Consider the following 17613-nt stretch of genomic DNA (forward strand, 5'->3'; position numbering starts at 1 on the left):
AGCTTCATATTGCACGCGATCTCTTTTTAGAAAATTCGATCCGCCACCGATTGTCTCTCATAATAGAACGATCGGAATATCGAATTCCGCAAACCGAATTGGAAACCAAACAAAATTGAAAGGGACAGAGGAGTTATTTTGCAGAGAAAATAAGAGGTTTCTTTTTTTTTAAGGAGAGATTTTGTACGAATTAAAAGAAAAAAAAAACTGATGATCTTTTGTTGTAGAATTTTGTTGTATATTTAATAAGAAGAGGATTCTTCCTCACTTTCTTTCTATATAATTTTGCAACTGATTTTCTTTATCCAATTATTTAAAGTTTAATTAGTCAAATAAATAAAATTCAAATAAAAGAAAAATTATATTTGCAAAAAGAAAGAGTATATTAAAATAAATTAATTATTAAAAATAATATTTCATCCGTCTTACTTACGATGTCCATCTTTCTATTTTCGTCTGTCTCACTTATTATGTCATTTTTTTTTCTAAAAAAAAATTATACATTTTAATATTATTTTAAAAAATTTAATATATAATTTTTTTTATTTTTAGTTAAAATAATTAATTATTTTAATTTTAATCTAAAATTATTTTTATTATACGGTAATTATTAATAATTTTTTAATTATTAATAAATTTTTAATTATATACTTATTATACCCCGGATACCGTAGCCGTAGGGAATACATAATAGTAAAAATTAAAAGAGAAATATAATGTATATATCCTATAATATATGCTTTAAAAATTTGATTGCTACATAAAATTACGTTAATATCCTTAATCCAATAATCTATTTTTTTTTACAATTTTCCTAAAAACTATATTAATATAATTATTTATTTTGTTATAAATATCTTATTAAATATTATTAACTTAATTAATTCTATTATATACCAATATTAAATTTATTTTATATAATAATATTAAATTTATTTGAAGTATATTATTATAGTAAAATTAATTATAGAGACATTTCTTGATTATTTTTATTTTTGAATAATTTTTTTTTTAATGTAAAAAATCAATTTTTGTTTTATACGATAGGTTTCTTTCAATCATTAAGTCTTTTATTGACTATTATTGAAATAATACAAAATAAAAAAGTAATTAATATATGTGATCGTTTACTCTTATTTATTTATTTTACTCTTTATGATCGTTTATTAATATAATAGCCAATTAATTGTACTAATAATGAATATAAACTCTGTACTTTTTAAAATTAATTTATAATATTTATTCGTATTTTTTGGTACATATAAGATATAAGAAATTTTTATTTTTATTTTGTTCGAAATGTATGTCTCAATTAATATTTGTATGAATATATTTATTAGTTTCTAATTTTTTGTAATGTAAAAAAATTAATTATATAAGATAACATAGTGACATTAATTTTAAAAAATATTATTTTTAAAATCTCGATTCTTTATTAGTGATCTTTTCTATTTAATTTTACAATATATTTATTTGAAGTTAGGTGTAGAATATATATATATATATCATTTTCTAATTTTATTTATTTAAAAATATATAGATTATGATTATTAAAAAATAACAAAATAAAAAAAATTGAGAATAAAATACATCATAAATATATAATAATTTTATCAAAATTTATTTTTTTATATAATTTAAATGAAACATTTATTATGATATTTATTTGATTCAGAGTATTTTTTATCTTAATTAAAATTTTAAATAATATTTTTTTATATAAAAAATATACCGATTGTTATATATTTATAAATTCAAATTTGCGGGGCATACCACAACACACAATCGACTAATTGTTGGGGATTTTATTGGGTAACGACGAGGATAGCCGAATATAATTCTGTATCGTGATGAGCTTATTTTGATCCAATTCTTACCGAGGGTTACACAAAATTCGTATTGGGATAATACAAAGTTCAATCTCGAATTCTCGTAGAAAATATCGAGACAAAGAGAACGTAGGGAATAAAATGAGTATGAAGGCTATAATTTCTTACAGAGATAAAAACACTGAATGTGTTTTCTTGTTTCTAGTTATCTCCTTTTTTTTCTTATATCTGCAAATGTGGACCAGTCCATCTATTTATAGATTATAAGTAACCTTTTATTTAAATTGAACAAACACAAATGTTCAATTTAAATTTCAATTTAAAAAAGAATGGGTGTGTTCTTTCAATTCAAATATTCATTTGAATTCAAAATAAATTGATGTATTGATTCAATTCAAACAAAAATTTGAATTCATAATTTAAATATTATTAGATACATCAATTCATAAATAAACACAATTTTGAAATTAAAATTCTAGAAAAAAAATTCCAGAATAGCATGTACCACTTAGTCATCATGGTCATGACTAAGTTAGCTATTACATTTTGTCTCATAAATTTAATTACAGAACTTTAAGATTTGTAGACAGTAGATTTAATCATGCCTATGACTAAAGTCGTATCAACAATCTGTCCCAGAATTTTTGTTACTTGTCAAAATTAGTTTCTTCGAGTGCGCACTCCACGCATTCCATCCTGAAGTTCACTTAATCCCAACATTCATTGATTTCGAATAAATCCAATTACGCTAAAATTACCAACAATCCTCCTCCATTTTAGTGTAATCCTTGACTTATTCACAAATTAAATCACAACCATACACAATAAATCCATGCATAAATGAGAATGTCACGAAGATTGAATTTTCGCATTAGTACAATACACGTTACAAATATTCGAGAATCATGGTGTCGCTAAGGATTGAACCCTTTCAACTCATTTGAATACATGTAGGCAAAGTACACACGAATTTACAATTTCCTTGGTTCTAACTTGATACTTTTCAAGCCATGTGTCCATATCCATTCGCGAGCACATCGAAAACAAGTCCGAACTTTCTTGAAGCGAAAAAACTTCATGCTCGTATAGGTAGCTCATTTAGTCCCTGCATAAACAATTTTTCAAAGGAGTTATTAAGAGATATAATCTCAACCTACGGTTCTTGTAGGTCTGAACGCGTACCCGGGGATGTTTGAATAAAATGCGTTCCAATCTTCCCAATATGAGCTTTCCACATTGAATTCAGCTTCAAACGTCATACTATAAGGGAATTGGGTGTCTCACACTAGGAAGATTTAATGGACTTCAATCCCATCCTAATCGACGACTTGTGCACTAAGTCTCTCGCTAACCTTTTTGTCAAATAGTCGGCCAAATTATGTTCCGACCGAATAAACTCAACCGATATCACCCCATTTATGATTAAATCATGAATCATGTTATGTCTCACACCTATGTGTCGAGACTTACCATTATAGATTTCACTATAAGCTTTAGACATTGTTGAGGCGCTATCATAACGAATAGAGATGGGTGGCACCGGTTTCAGCCATAACGGAATCTCATATACCAGGTTATGAAGCCATTCAAATTCCTTTCCAGCCACGGCTAATGCTACAAATTCAGATTCCATCGTAGAACTTGTGATGCACGTTTGCTTCTTGGAAGCCCAACAAATTGCACCTCCCCCAAGCAAAAACGTCCATCAAGTGGTGGAAGAATGATCTTCTGCATGGCTTATCCAACTCGCGTTCGAGTATCCTTCCAAAATTGACGAAAAACCAACATATGACAAGCCATAATTTACAATCGATTTTAAGTACTTGAATACTCTTTTAAGTGCTTTCCAATGATGTATACTAGGCTTACTAGTAAATCGACTTAATCTTCCCACGACATAAGCAATATCCGGCCTTGTACATGTCATAGCATACATCAAGCTACCTATGGCCCTTGAGTATTCAAGTTGGGAGACGGGTTTTCCGGTGTTAGGCTTAAGTTTCACACTAGGATCTCAAGGTGTACCAACTGGAGTACAATTTTCACAATTGAATTTCTTGAGAATGCTCTCAATGTAATGTGATTGTGCAATTGTAATTCCCTTATATTCTCGAATAATTTTAATTCCGAGAATCACATCAGTATCTCCTAAGTCCTTCATAGAAAACTTAGATGCGAGAAACATTTTGGTTTCATCTACCTTGCTTTGATCTGTGCCGAAAATCAGCATGTCATCAACATATAAGCAAATGATGACTCCTCTTCCATTATTGTCAAATCGACTATATACACACTTGTCTAATTGGTTTAAAACAAAACCATTTGACAACGCAAATTTATCAAACTTTTGATGCTATTGTTTGGGAGCTTGTTTCAAGCCATATAATGATTTAACAAGCTTACACATCTTATGTTCGTTTCCCGGTTCAACAAAACCTTCCGGTTGTTTCATGTATACTTCCTCCCCCAAATTTCCATTTAGAAAGGTCGTTTTAACATCTATTTGATGGACAATAAGATTATGAATTGCAGCCAAAGCAATCAACAATCTTATAGTAGTGCTTCGAGCAACCGGTGCATAGGTATCGAAGTAATCGATACCTTCCTTTTGTCTAAATCCTTGGATGACCAATCGAGCTTTAAATTTTTCAATGGTTCCATCGGATTTTATTTTCCTTTTGAAATCCATCTACAGCCCAAAGGTTTACATCCCGGAGGTAAATTCGACAACACCCAAGTGTTGTTTCCTAAAATAGAGTTCATCTCGTCATTAATAGCTTCCTTTCAAAAGGAAGCATCCCGAGATCTCATGGCTTCTTCATATGTCTTTGGATCTTTTTCTAAATTACAACAATATTGATATAAAGATCCAAACTTGTCTCTTGATCCTTCAACTAAATAAAGATGAAAGTCGGTACCAAAGGACTTTGGTTTTCTAGCCGTTTTACTTCTTCGAAGTTCAGCCGGTTGATTATTTTCATCAATATTTTGATTTTCTTCCTCATTTTCATCTACGGTAGATGTTCATCACTCTCGTGCTCATCATATCTGGTGGATTTGACTAGATGAAGGCTTAGGTATCGACGTGAAACGTTCTTCATCGAAGATTGCATCACGTGATTCAATGATTGAGTGTACAGAGACATAATCATTTGGTTCCAGAACATAGAACCGATATGCCTTTGAGTGCTCGGCAAATCCTACAAAAATGCAATCAATTCTTTTTTCACCTAAAGTCTTTCTTTTAGGTTCAGGAACATGAACAATTGCTCTACAGCCCCATATTCGTATGTATGTTAAGTTAGGCCGCTTCTTGTGCCAAAGCTCATAGGGAGTGACTTTGTTTCGATTGTTAGGGACTCTATTTAATATAAAGCAGACCGTCAGCATAGCTTCTCCCCAAAATCCTTCACTCAAACCCGATAAAGACATCATGGAATTTACCATCTCTTTCAATGTCCTGTTTTTCCTTTCGGCTACACCATTTTGTTGAGGTGTATAAGGAGCTGTGATTTTATGGATTATTCCAACAACTTGAAAGAATGAAGAGTCAAGATATTCTCCTCCTCGATCCGTACGCAACATTTTAATTGACGCACCAAGCTGTAATTCAACTTCAGTTTTATAAACTTTGAATTTTACCAAAGCTTCATGCTTTGCATGCAACAAATATACGTAGCAGTACCTTGTCGCATCATCTATATAAGTGACGACATATTTTTTATTTCCCAATGATGGTGTTGAATGAAAATCGCAGAGATCACTATGGATCAACTCAAGAATTTCAGATTTTCGAGTGATCCCTTTAAATGGTTTCTTTGTGATTTTCGTTAAAGCACAAGTCTTACACTTTTTTGTCGTAGCATCAATTGCAGGAATTACATCCATTTTAGACATATCTAGCATTCTTTTATAATGCACATGTCTAAGTCTAGCATGCCACATGAATGAATCATCTTTTGAATTGGAAACCATGCAAGTAGCATTAGAAACACAAGGTATATTAACCAAATTTAACATAAACATACCATGGTTGTAATAACCAAATCCTACGAATACACCGTGTTTAGACAACACGTATTTGTCCGATTCAAATACTTGTTTATAACCGGACTTATTTAATACAAGACCTGAAACTAAGTTTTTACGTAACTTAGGAACATATAAAACATTACATAAAGTAATACTTTTCCTAGAACTAAATTCCAGCGTCACTTTTCCTTGTCCAGTAATTGGAGCATAGTGATTGTCTCCCATATATAACACGGATCCATCATTCACCGAATGAAAATCCTTGAACCAGCAGCGATCACATACATGTCATCCTGCACATAAAGTGCTTCAGAAATTAGTGATACAACATGTTTAATCGAATTATTACAAATATTCACTAAATCCAACCCTTGGTTTTGGAAAGGATCATTTAACCCCTTTCCCCATTTGCTAGCGCTAGCAACTCGGCTTCCTTTTCCAACACGACAGTCGCGTTTAAGGTGCCCAGATTTTCCACAAATCCAGCAGGCCATCTTGGTTTTCTTGTTGACATCTTTGTTAGAATCATTAAATTTGCGTTTTTTACTATGACCTTCTTTTGAGGACTTGTCTTTCTTTCGTTCCTCAATCATGTTTACCGAAGGTCCGGCAATATCCTTGCCTTTACTACCTTCTTGTACTCTTATAGGTTCTTATATACGCAAATGGCTACCGAGTTCTACAAGTGTCAACTATTCCTTCTTGTGTTTAAGCGTTTGCTTAAATTCCTTCCATGCAGACGGCAATTTGTCGATGATGCATGAAACAACAATGGATTCATCCATTTTCATGTCGTGCTGCATGAACTGACCAAGGATGCGAAGGAGCTCGTTGTACTGCTCCATCACAGGCCTCAAAACAACTATCTTGTAGTTGTTGAAGTCGCTGACCAAGAATTTCTTGCTTGAAGCGTCTTCAGCCATGTATTTAGATTCGAGTGCCTCCCAAAGTTCCTTGGTTGAACCTACATTTTGATAAATATCAAAAAGTGGATCAGACATTGCATTGAGAATATAACCACGACAAATGTAGTTATCATTCTCCCATTTTCTCTTGCGATGCGTTGCCTCCAAAGTTTCATCTTCGGTTTCCTCGGGGCATGGAGTGCTCAGGACATACACGACCTTCAAAGTTGTGAGAAGAAAGTGCATCTTCTTCTGCCAGCGATGGAAATCGACGCCTTCGAACTTTGTCAACTTGCCAAACTTGGTCGACATGTCGCTCAGAGTTTCGCTTGCCATGTTCGTTAATAAAAATATATCGTACTCGTTTGTTGGGGATTTTATTGGGTAACAACGAGAATGACCGAATATAAATCTGTATCGTGATGAATACGATATTTTGACCCAATTCCTACTAAGGGTTACACAAAATTCGTACTAGGATAATAAAAAGTTCAATCTCGAATTCTGGTAGAAAATATCGAGACAAAGAGAACGTAGGGAATAAAATGAGTATGAAGGTTATAATTTCTTGCATAGATAAAAACATTGAATGTGTTTTCTTGTTTTTAATTATCTTCTTTTTTTTCTTATATCTGCAAATGAGACCAATCCATCTATTTATAAATCATAAGTAACCTTTTATTTAAATTGAACAAACACAAAGATTCAATTTAAATTTCAATTTCAAAAAGAATTGGTGTGTTCTTTCAATTCAAATATTCCTTTGAATTCAAAATAAATTGATGTATTGATTCAATTCAAACAAGAGTTTGAATTCATAATTTAAATATTATTAGACACATCAATTCATAAATAAACACAATTTTGAAATTAAAATTCTAGGAAAAATTCCAAAATAGCCTGTACCACTTAGCATGGCCATGACTAAGTTAGATATTACATTGTCTCATAAATTTAATTACAAAACTTTAAAATTTGTAGACAGCAGACTTAGTCATGCCCATGACTAAAACCGTATAAACAATATGTCCCAAAATTTTTGTTACTTGTCAAAATTATGTCAAAATTAGTTTTTTCGAGTGCGCACTCCATGCATCCCATCCCGAAGTTCACTTAATCCCAACATTCATTGGTCCCGAATAAATCCAATTACGCTAAAATTACTGACACTAATGTGTATATATATATATATACTAGTTATATCGTAAATTCTGTCTACTGTAAAACGGACATTATAGCCAGGACAGAGAGAAGTATTATGTCAAATTGTATATTTTTAGCTGGACATAAATAACATATATTTACTCCTACTTACAAATGAAGCGGACATAACATTGGAGGAGATGAAGTAATAATATCCCACAAACGAGAGAGAGCATCCATCTTACCACTTTTGTTAATCGTTCAAGTGGCTGTTCCACCACATTAGTGCTGCCAGGAACAATGGTAGATGCGAAGGCATGAGTGCCATCAGGACTGGTAAACTCTGCTAGTAATGGTGAGGCTGATATTCCCGGAGTCCCAATTGCAAGGGACTGCTTTGGTATTGATGCTGCAGCAGTTGAAGGATGTACAACATTTGCCAGCGATGAAACACCATAACTAGTTTTCTCATCACCTGGCATAGGTGACGGTGCCATTGAAGTTGAAGGAGACGGAACAACAAACGGGGAGCTGACAGACTGCAAAGGAGTTCCAGATTTGGGATGGGATGTCAGAAGATTCTGCTGATCAACCTGTGGGGATGCATGATGACCAATCTGAGGGGATGCTGCCTGAAGACCTTGCTGTGAAGAAATAGAGAACGCAGCTCCAGGTTTAAGTTGTTGGTGATGATATGATGGTCGTTGGCTGGAGGAATTGTGCTGCTGAAGAACTCCTTGTTTGACAACCATCTGATGCCTCTTCATATCATTAGTGTCCATCTGATTAAGCTGCTGCATCATCTGCTGTGAGGGCAACTGAGCTGGCTGCTGCTGACCAGTTTGCTGCTGTTGCTGGATCATCTGTTGTTTATGCAGATATTGTTGGTGCAACTGTCGCTGCTGCTGGTACTGCTGTTTCATTTGTTGGGTTGAAAACATCTGTTGCTCCTGTTTTATTTGCTGGGGTTGAAGTATATTTGAATTTGCCTGTAGGGGGTTAACATTTGTCGGTAGTGATGTTAACCCGCTTTGTGATGATACTGGGTTAATATTCGTCTGTTGTGGACTACTCACAGGATTTTGCTGTAGAGAACTCATAGACACTTGGTGCATTTGGTTCATGGCATTGCCCTGTCCAGTTTCAATGTTTGAACCAGGCTGCAGTCCATCCATCATATTCGCACGAGAATTTGAAGCACCAGAAGACACTGAACTGTACTGCACATTACTCATACTATTCTGCAGTGTAGACACCCCAGAACCCTGCACATTCGCTGGTTGCATCTGGGAATTCATTTGCCCATCATTTGTGTGCATTTGAGGAGGTTGTTGCAGCTGAGACTGTTGCATAGTATGCAAGTTAGCCTGTGAAATCTGTCCTTGCTGCATTCCAGGAACATGCTTCCTTGGTCTGTTTGAACTGAGAATATTGACAATCTGCTTATGAACTCCAGGAATCTTATCCTTGTGACTTGGCTGAACATCACTCTTGCTGGTTTGCAGAAACATTATAAGACGCTCCAACATAACCCTAAAAAATCTTAGTTTTTCAAGTTGCTCATTCTTAGGTTGTTGAGGAAGAGAATCATGCTGCAACACAGTAGAACAAAATGATTAGACAGAATCCAAACCATATATTGTTGATCACACTAGTCTCATAACAATGTTATGTAGGATCTTGCTTTGCATTAGGAAAACGGGCAGACCAAGCAGCAGCTTGAGTACTGTTCAAATTCATCCTTTAGATTAGTGTTTCTCGGAAGTTGATGGGTAGCTAATGTTCCGTATTTCCTATACATTTAAGTCGGTTTCAAGCTAACTATCACGTAAAACTCTGACATACAATACTTACCTGTTGCAACTTAGCAGCCATCCTTTGGTGCATTTCATTCAATTCCTGATAGTACAGCTCATTCATGGATTTTATCTGCAAGAAAACACTTACAGTTAATTGAGAGCACCATACATTCTCAAAAAGAAAACAATCAACAGAGGAAGGAAGACAGCTTCAAATTGAGAACTATACAAAACCTTTTGTGCAATAAGCCAATAACAAAATGAAGGAATGACTCAGCGAGTACCTTCTGATATATCTCCTCTTGCCAGTCTGCACCATTCACATTTCCTGTTTGTGCCGAAGAATCCAAAGATGCTGTAATTATATAAACTAGTTAACTGACAGAAATATCACAAAGGAACATACATAAATTGCAACAACTATAGGGAAGGATAATTATGTTGTTGTCTCTATATGTAGGAAAGGGTATAGTTTCATCTCAATGAGTATAAATTTTGGGGCTCCCCGGCTGACTGCAAGTGCCTCGGGAAATGATAACTAGAGAGCATATAATCTGACAAAACTTGGATATATCATTACAAAAATTCAAAGCAACAGAGACACATGATAAACAGACAAGATCAAGGTCTCGTGCTATGTTTGCTCAATGATGCGTGGATGGGCATCAAAATTAGCTTTTCTAAACCTTAAGCAGAGATACAATTCTTCTTTTTGTAAATCATCCATAACCAAAGATACCAATAGTTTCAAGGAAAAACAAGAAGTGTGGGACTACAAGGACATTCTTCTAACATTTAAAGAACTCGTAATTTTTACAATCTCAAAAGCTCACTTAAAGTAAGTTTCTAAGCTCAAATCGCAATAAATCTATACATACACTTCTATCTAGTTCAAATTAAATTACGCACATGATTTCATTCACTGTAATCCGAACCTAGTTCTGATCAAAATGTAGTAAGTAATCTAAAGAACAATACAATGGAATTAATAAAATATGAACATAAACTCTGGAAATCGCTGCAACATTATATGTTCTATTCACAGGAAACATGACAAGACTTTTGCAAGAACTACCAGCTAACACACATTGCATTGAAAACTGAAAGAGAACAAATTATCCAAAAACATAGCAGTTGCATGACTACGTCTCAAGTATAATTGATACATTGACAAGTCATGGATCAAGTAAGAAAACGCAACCAAATAATAATAATAAAACAATTGAATAGTTTCTTCCAGGAAAATTTTCTTTATAAGTCATTCTATATATGCCTTGCACAAACTGGAAAACAAGTAACATTTTTGGGTGTATGACTAGGAAATCTGAATTGCACTTTTGTTAGAAGCAGGTAGGCCAAGAATGAATAATATGATATGTATGGGCATGCCAAAAAAAAAAAAAAAAAAAAGACACTTACTCTGAGGCCCCTGTGCAGCAGCACCTCTTTCAGATTGCAACTGTTTCTGTTGATCAAGTGCAGTTTGTTGTTGAAGCAAAGGAGCAGGTGTCTGAATCCTTTGCTGCATGTCTCTTGATAATGTAGACCCCTTCTGTTGCATCCCCAATTGTTGTTGCAGCTGCCCAGAAGATTGAATCTGTGACATCATTTGTTGTTGCATTGGCTGTGACTGTGGTTGTTGAGCTTGGTTAGGTAACATATTTGCCATACTCTGTTGCATTTGCTGCTTCGCCGCAACCTTAGATTGAGGCATCATATGGACAGACTGCTGATTAATTTGCAAGCCTGAGTTACCATGTTGCATAACCATTTGCTGATGCTGAAAATTCGAAAGATTGTTTTGAGAGCCTAATTGCTGAGGATGCATATTTGAGATGTTCTGCTGACCAGTGGACTGCTGTTGATGCATGCTTGAAAGGCTGCCTTGTTGACTAATCGTCTGCTGCTGCTGCTGCATGCTGGATAAATTGTTCTGCTGAGCAATCATCCTCTGCTGTTGATGTTGATGCTGATGTTGTTGTGCATCAAGAGTAGTATTTTGTTGACTCATTAACTGGTTCTGTTGCATGTTTGCAGGGTTTGTCTGCTGCCCATTAATTTGTTGTTGTTGCTGCTGCTGCTGCTGGGGCTGCTGACCAGACATCATTGGATGCTGAGGCATCGAGGATTGCGGCTGAGGAATGACAGATTGCTGCTGTTGTTGCTGTTGCTGCGGCTGCCTGAGGACTGATTGTGGCTGCTGCTGAAGCATAGATTGATTTGGCTGCTGAAGAGATGATTGCTGATTTTGAAGAGTAGATGAAGCAGATGGTTGCCTTAGAGCAGATTGCATAGCACCCTGCTGAGAAGATTGAAGCTGATTTTGTGGCAATAGGTTCTGTTGCTGCTGCATCATGGACTGGGTGACACCTCCCTGCTGTAACTTTTGCTTTAAAAGGTGCTGATGTAGCTGCTGGTTATAGAGATATTGTGAATTCTGAGACTGTTGCGGCTGCTCAGGATTCACCACCTGCTGTTGCCTACCCTGCATCTGTCTCTGATTATTGCCATAGATATTAGATGGCACACCTTGCCCCATAGAATTTCCTACAGCACTGGGAGTAATATTGGACATGTTCTGCACGTTAGGATTCTGAACAGGAACATTGGGCATGGTACCCTGAGACATGGACGGAACAGCAGGCAATACAGACGCCAAGCCAGCAGAACTTGGCACCCCAGCTGATGGATTGTTATTCTGAATGTTCTGAGATAACAGCGGTTGCCTCACTTGAGATCCCACAGGCATTTGGAGTTGCTGAGGTTGATTTGGCATTTGAGACTGCATGCTTTGAGATGATCCTGCATGTGTATATATGTTATTCGTAACAAATGAGAAGAGCAAAGGGAACAGAAGGATGGTATATTTAAGCAAATGGACAGAAACACCAATTGATAAACTGCCCTTGATCAGAAGATCATTCACTGATTCAAGGGTGATGCAAACAGAAGAAGATCTATTTTTAATGGGATATAACAGCAAGAACACAGAGAGATTTAGAGTAAACAAAGGAGGGGTTGCAAGGGAACAGCATCGCAGAAAGAGTCCCGAAAACATGTATCAAAGGCAGTGTAAATGACAACTAGAAACAACCTGCATCTCGAAAAATTAAAACTTACAGCCTCTTACCCCAGTTGAGTTTAAAACAACCAACACCAACTAAGTGGCAATTGCTGGGGTTTAAAGTAGAAAATATCAGAATTAAAGAATATTTTAGATAATGATCGTAAACAATGGCTATGTATTTCAAACAGTGAAAATAGGGTTTGCTTAACAAGTTTCAGGATATCTTCAATCCCTTTCTACTGATTGTGCGCATACCAACAGAAACTGGATGTTATTGTATGTTTGGAATATGAAAGCACTAAACCAAGTGGTGTAATAACCACGCAATACAATAAAATAATATATCAAAACACATATAAATTCCAAAAAAAATGCTGGTCCTCCTGCTTGAACAATAAGTTAACAAAGAACATGTAGATGATGAATGAGAGAATTCCCTCTATTTTGCTTGTGAGGTAAATGTTTATTTGAATTGCTACTTTTAAAGTCCTCCACCGTATCATTGAATATACTGCCATTTCATGCTTGAACTGACTTCTTAATTATTCATACAGAGATGAGAGCGCGAAATATTGATCCAATGTCATGTACTCAATGTAGATGTGTGGATAGTTGTTGAATCACTGCAGCTAGAATATTGAGAATTTGATATGCATGACACTTTAAGAATCTCAAATTTGAATGGAGTATAAATTGAATTAATGAAAGTTCAGTAAGGGCATAAAAAAACTCAAATGAAGCAAAAACATTTAAATGCCAGAATGAACTGCCAAGAAAGTTTGATTACAAACACAAAAATCACAAGCTTAGAGCTAAATCGGCAATCACATAAATCAGTATCAACAAGGATAAAACTTCAATCAAATTTGAAAGATGAAATACATCAGCATTGTCATGCATAGTTGTGAAGAAAGAGATTAAGCACATTAACACATATCTTCTATACCTGTATCCTGGGGATTTTTGCTGCTACTTGTAACATTAGGAGGAAAATTAGTCCCCATAGGGTTCAGAGATTTTGTCTCCATCGTCAACATTTTCAGTGATATTTTTCTTAAGTAGTCAGACTGCAAGAGCAAGTTATAAAGGAAAAAGTAAAAAAGCTGCACAATTGTTGATGACAATGCATGTCATACAGACTCATACTACAAAATAAAAGCTCTGAGCATGGAATGACAAGCACTTTATTCAATTGAAAAACAAAGTTGGCTGGATATCCAACTTATGTGTAGAGTTATATAAAAATACATGCAATCACAGATCAGAACCAAAAAGAAGTATAATGAAGAACAAAAAATTGGATTAGAAGCAAACACTATTTCTTCCAGTTCCATAATAAGAAAAATAATCAAGAAAAAATACTATCTGCAGTACACCCTGGCAACCAAGTGCAGTTCAAAAATAACACTGCCTATGAAATAACAAATTTCTAGTTTATAAGAGATAAAATAATTACAGATGAAATACCAGATTTAACCTGAATACAGGAGTGTCGATAGAAACAGTACAGTAAATGTACCTGATTTGTTGCTGCAGTAAATATCTTTTCCTCAAACCTGATGGCTATTTTTTTAAGTTCCTGCAGTCCTTCTTGTCCAGAAAAAGGTAGGTGCCTCTTCAAAGTTTCCATTCTACAGAATTCAAAGGGCCATGGACATAAACAGTATGTCAGGGTGAATGTATGTTAGAACAAGATAAAAATAATAAGAAAATCAAAAGATATCAATCATTTACCCAAAGAACAATCAAACGGAATCAACCATTTGCCCAAAAGCCACCAAGCTCTTTTATTTCCAATATCAAGAATAATGTTCTCCAAACCCTAATAATCTCTTTAAATACTTATACTAAACTCTACTTACTAAAAATAAAATAAACCCACATAATAACTAAGGGGCAAGCCCAAATCAAAATATAATATCTTAATAAAAAAGCAAATAAATAAAATCTAAACCCGAGAATAGCAAGCCTAAGCCCATCTCCGTCGTCGATATACGAGCAACAGCCTAAACTCCACTTTCTCCTTTTTTTAACTTAATGTTCTTTTCAATCTTGCTCTCTATCAGTGTAAGATCTTCAAAAACATAAACAAAACTAATGTTTCAATTTAGAGAAGACCAGTGGATGGTTCCATTGGCCAAGATCAAATAATCTATACTTGACCCAGGGTTATGGGACCATTCCTTATTGGCCTTCTATATTTCTTTTTTCTTTCTCATTTTCTTCTAGAGTACATTCCTACGTACAAACCTAGTTCACACGTTTTACAACCAATTATCCATAATCTATACAATTTGAAGAAAAAGAGGAGATGAGGCCATCGCTGTAGGTCATAATAGAAGTTCTTACAGTTACCTGCTACAGATAGAACCAAGCCAGAGACGTATGCTTTCTTCAAACAATAGGAATCAAAAGTCATTAGATAGTAAAACTTTTTTGGATGCAGGATTCTGTCAGGGTGAAAGAAACTCAAGTCGTTTTCTATGTACAACACAAAGTGGCATGTCTAAATTTTTCATAGTATTCTTATCTTCAATGAGCTTATCAATATAAAAACGAATATAGAAACCTAGGGCAATATTCTTTCTATGACCTACGTATGGTATCTAATACTATCACATTCACAGAAAATTTGCTTATTATGAGATGCTATTAAACAATCGCGGGGGGGGGGGGGGGGGGGGGGGGGCACGTTAAGACTAAATTATTGACTCTCCTATAACTGCAAAATCACGTAAAATATCTGACCAGTTAGTGTGGAATTTGTGAATTTGAACTATTTTAAATGATACTTTTTTATTTCCTCGCTTTTATAAATTGGTGACTATATGCAAATTGGTTTTCACAAAATTGTTTCTTCTATGTGATATTATGATCACGTAGGATAATCATACATTTTCTATTTCTTAGGAGCATAATTCACCTTCTAGATAGTAGATATGTTGTTGTCAAAGTAAAAGAAACACACTCGCCATCTGGCCAATAACTTATAGGTGACTGGTCCAACATGCAAATTAGTTTTTCTCTGTTAATTTTACAAGAAGGAAGAACACATCACAACACATTTCCCTAATTTATTTCAACTTTATCTAACGGATATCTATCAAAAATATTTTCTAATACTTCTATGAGACAAATTTTGAGCCTTCTGATTCTCCAATTTGCGACTATGATCAAACCCAGAGGTACACCCCCACCATTCATTTATTTCGTTATTGTTGTTGATTATATTGCATATTATAATGGTTACAACATTGTAGGTATCTTAATACTGACTTGGACTTCACCTGCTGCAAACCTACTAAACCATGGAAATGTAGCAATTAAGTTCAACTGTCAGAACCACATAGGTTTCCTATGAACAATCAATGTTGTATACATATGTATAATTGGGACATGGCAAAGAATGAACAATCTTAATCTTAACACCACTCTCTGAGAGCTTAAAAATTAAAGAAGATTAAAGAAATGAAACTTACATCTTGTTCACAATCCTCTGCCTGGAATAGGGTTGAAGTAGAGACCTCCAATCGCCGCCGCCTTCCATGCCGGTGGCCGCCACAGCGTCGCCGCCCATAATCTGACCGTGCATCTGAACCTGCCCCGGGGTCGGTCGCCAATTGTTGCCATCCATTTTCAACTTACTCTCGATTGCCGTAATCTGAAAACCACAAACAACCAGACCAAGTTATCGCAATCTTCTATCAAAGTGGATCCAAAATCAAGCAATCTAGCAATCGATCACTACGCAGTAAGCAAAATTTATGTAAACGCACGTTATGAGAGCCCTCCCGATAAGGGAGGAGAATAAATATACCAGAAAATCCGAAGTAACCCACTTAATCAGCCTCTCGTCATCCAAAATCGGAACCCTGCCAGGAGAATTTTGACTTTCGAATGACTGACCTCAGGCGATTGAGATAAGATGCGCGGCTCCTTCCTCACCCCCTCTGTTCTCTAGCGGATACCTGCGAATATTTGCTTTCGTGCACAGAACTCAATCTGCGATAAACCGCCGTAAATCGATGGATTGATTAATGATGGGATAGTTTCCTGTGTGGATTGAAGAAAGAATCTACAGATTAAAATAGGGGACCGCTCGATATGCCAAATCTCTAGGGAGCCAAGTCGTCCTTTGGAGGCGCAGACAAGTACGCCATGGAAGTCTTGTTGAAGCTACTGCTGGGTCAAAATAAAGTAATATTTATTGCGCCAATTTCGAGCGTGTTTATTCGTAAAATTTTGTTTTTGTATTTTCATATTAAATATTAAAATTTTGAATTCAAATGATGATGTGATATAAATATATATTAATATGATATTTTGAACAACTATTATTGAATCATTTGATTATAGATACGTTATTTAAGGTAAAGATGTTTAATTAGTTAATAATAATTAATTATTATATTATTTTTTATATAATTAATAATATTTATAGTTTTAAAGTAAATTTAATATATAATATTAAAAAAATCAAAATATATATTTAAATATTTAAAAATTATATAGCAATTAAAAAATATATGTAATATGAATATTAGAAAAAATATTTTTTATTTATAATTAACATAAATCAATTTTATAAAAAATGTTTAATTTTAAATATAGATAAAAATATTTATTTTTTTAAAAAAAAGATAGAAATAAAGGGGTTTTGAGTGGGTCATACATCATTTATGATGTTATATGTTATGTAGTTAATTAAGTTTGATTTATATTTGTTAAATATATTTTTATTTAATAATTTTTACTAAAAATAGAAATGTGTCCATTATTACGGGACAGACAAAAATGAAATATAGATAAAAATATTTATTTTTTTAAAGAAAAATAGA

The 17613-nt window shown here is 34.4% G+C and overlaps 2 protein-coding genes across 3 annotated transcripts; both read right to left on the bottom strand.

Annotated features, from left to right (window-relative positions):
• Nucleotides 1–5958: 5958 nt before the first annotated feature.
• On the bottom strand, nt 5959–7248 carry LOC127262850 (uncharacterized). Its single transcript, XM_051291690.1, has 2 exons — nt 6231–7248; nt 5959–6154 (listed from the first exon to the last, which is right to left on the bottom strand). Exon 1 carries the CDS (start codon nt 7100–7102, stop codon nt 6554–6556), a length of 549 nt encoding a protein of 182 aa, XP_051147647.1. The 5' UTR covers nt 7103–7248; the 3' UTR covers nt 5959–6154; nt 6231–6553.
• A 363-nt stretch (nt 7249–7611) lies between these two features.
• Nucleotides 7612–16958, bottom strand: LOC127261301 (mediator of RNA polymerase II transcription subunit 15a-like). Of its 2 annotated transcripts, XM_051289597.1 has the most exons (8): nt 16593–16958; nt 16255–16436; nt 14295–14406; nt 13722–13842; nt 11128–12510; nt 9993–10063; nt 9764–9838; nt 7612–9501 (listed from the first exon to the last, which is right to left on the bottom strand). In XM_051289597.1, exons 2-8 carry the CDS (start codon nt 16407–16409, stop codon nt 8074–8076), a joined length of 3345 nt encoding a protein of 1114 aa, XP_051145554.1. In that variant the 5' UTR covers nt 16410–16436; nt 16593–16958; the 3' UTR covers nt 7612–8073. The 2 variants fall into 2 exon arrangements, with proteins under 2 accessions (XP_051145554.1, XP_051145563.1); XM_051289606.1 differs by lacking the exons at nt 13722–13842; nt 16255–16436; nt 16593–16958.
• Between the last annotated feature and the right edge of the window lie 655 nt (nt 16959–17613).

Source organism: Andrographis paniculata, unplaced genomic scaffold, assembly GCF_009805555.1.
Source record: "Andrographis paniculata isolate CXL003 unplaced genomic scaffold, ASM980555v1 Contig15END, whole genome shotgun sequence".
Classification (NCBI taxonomy): Eukaryota; Viridiplantae; Streptophyta; class Magnoliopsida; order Lamiales; family Acanthaceae; genus Andrographis; species Andrographis paniculata.

Bases quoted from the DNA above. Each gene is read 5' to 3' on its own strand.
- LOC127262850 (XM_051291690.1), bottom strand. From the start codon at position 7,102: ATGGCAAGCGAAACTCTGAGCGACATGTCGACCAAGTTTGGCAAGTTG.
- LOC127261301 (XM_051289597.1), bottom strand. From the start codon at position 16,409: ATGGATGGCAACAATTGGCGACCGACCCCGGGGCAGGTTCAGATGCAC. The intron at 10,064-11,127 runs GTAAGTGTCTTT...ATATAATTACAG, and splicing joins TGCTGCACAGGGGCCTCAGA to CATCTTTGGATTCTTCGGCA. The intron at 9,502-9,763 runs GTAAGTATTGTA...ACTGTGTTGCAG, and splicing joins TGGCTGCTAAGTTGCAACAG to CATGATTCTCTTCCTCAACA.